The sequence below is a fragment of the Sprattus sprattus genome, assembly GCF_963457725.1.
Source record: "Sprattus sprattus genome assembly, chromosome: 13".
In the NCBI taxonomy this organism is placed as follows: domain Eukaryota; kingdom Metazoa; phylum Chordata; class Actinopteri; order Clupeiformes; family Clupeidae; genus Sprattus; species Sprattus sprattus.
Window position 1 is genome coordinate 19,906,951 of NC_137911.1, and position 1,433 is coordinate 19,908,383.

General features: G+C 53.5%; 1 protein-coding gene across 1 annotated transcript in view; it reads left to right on the forward strand.

Moving 5' to 3' along the window:
* Positions 1–855: 855 nt before the first annotated feature.
* runx3 (RUNX family transcription factor 3) overlaps positions 856–1,433 on the forward strand; it is a gene marked incomplete at both ends in the record, with an annotated part of 54,860 nt that continues 54,282 nt past the window's right edge. Inside the window, one exon of the mRNA XM_080850350.1 lies at positions 856–913. Coding sequence (XP_080706476.1) covers positions 856–913 — 58 coding nt within the window. The remainder of the gene's footprint in view (positions 914–1,433) is intronic.

The window sequence follows — 1,433 nt, forward strand, 5'->3', positions numbered from 1 at the left end:
ATGTGACATGTGATGCGCTCTCCACCAGTCACGCAGTGGGACGGCAGGACAGACAGGCCTGTACGGGATGTGGCGTGAGGTTTGTTCACCAACTGGTTGATGCTCCTTGGTGGCCACCAGCGTTTGTTCTGGAGAGAGGCAGAGAGAGAGACCCATCAGCCAGACACCTGGATCCTGGACCCTCATCCATCCACCTGGCCCCCTACGCACCAGGCCAGCCTCCCACTCATCTGCACCCCACCCCCCTCCCCCTCCCCCTCTCTCCCTGGTCCAGGCGGCCTACTACCACCCGGCCACCAGCGACCACCACCACAGCGGAACATCTCCAGCACCCGCGGTAAGCCGGATCCACACAAACATCAAACTGACCCATCCTTCTCTCTCTCTCTCTCTCTCTCTCTATCTCTCTCTCTCTCTCTCTCTCTGTCTCTCTGTCTCCCTCTCTCTGTCTCTCTCTCCCTCTCTCTTTCCTGCCCTCTCTGTGTATTTTCCCTCTCCAACCCTGTCTTTCATCCTTTCACTCACTTAGCTTCTCTCTCTCTCTCTCTCTCTCTCTCTCTCTCTTAATGTCTACTTCTCTCGGCTGCACACACATGCTGCTCTCTTTGCAGGCTTGTGGCTAGGGATTCCTGTGGTACTCACAAACCCCAAATACTTGGTTGCAAACGGGCGCTCAGTTCCAGGATCTGTCTCTCTTTCTCTCTCTCTCTCTCTCTCTCTCTCTCCCTCTCTGACTCTCTCTTCCTCTCTTTAATCTGTGCCGTTGCTGTGCAGGGCTGCTGGTTGTCGGTGGCTGGTAGAGGCGGACTGCGAGAGACGCCGCCGACCCACTCTTCTCGTCTTCGCTGAAAGGACATGGCATCCAACAGCATCTTCGACTCCTTCAGCAATTACTCCAGCAGTCTTCTCAGAGGTAAGCCTGCCATCTCACATGTCTCCACGTTTCCTTCACCTTCCCCCATCACCCGGTTTTGTATTGCTGTGCGTTGTGTCATTTTGCGCTCGCATGGTGCTTGAAAGGAAGAGAAGAGAAGAGAAGAGAAGAAGTAGGCAATGTCAGTGAGAAACATTGACAGTCAAGCTTTGAGTTCGGTCTCTGGGCCTCTTCTTGCGTTTTGGCAGTTGTGGAAGGTGGGAGTAAAGGAGGCTGGCGTGACTGTTTGGGGTGGGGGGGTGGGGTTGGTGTGAGGAGAGTGGCGAGCAAGAGAAAGAGGGGAGAGAGAACGAATATATGAGAGAAGAGGGCGGAGGTGAAGAAGTAGAGGTGCCTCTGAAAATAAGAGCTGTTGGAACAACACCTCTGCGCGTGAAATCTTCCCCCTGTGAGCTTTTGGGTTGCGTTTGCATTTAAAACGTTTTAACGGCCATGTGAAAAGAGAAAAGGGGCTAGGTTTTATCTCCTTTCTCAGACCTGAGATAAAAAGCAGAACATC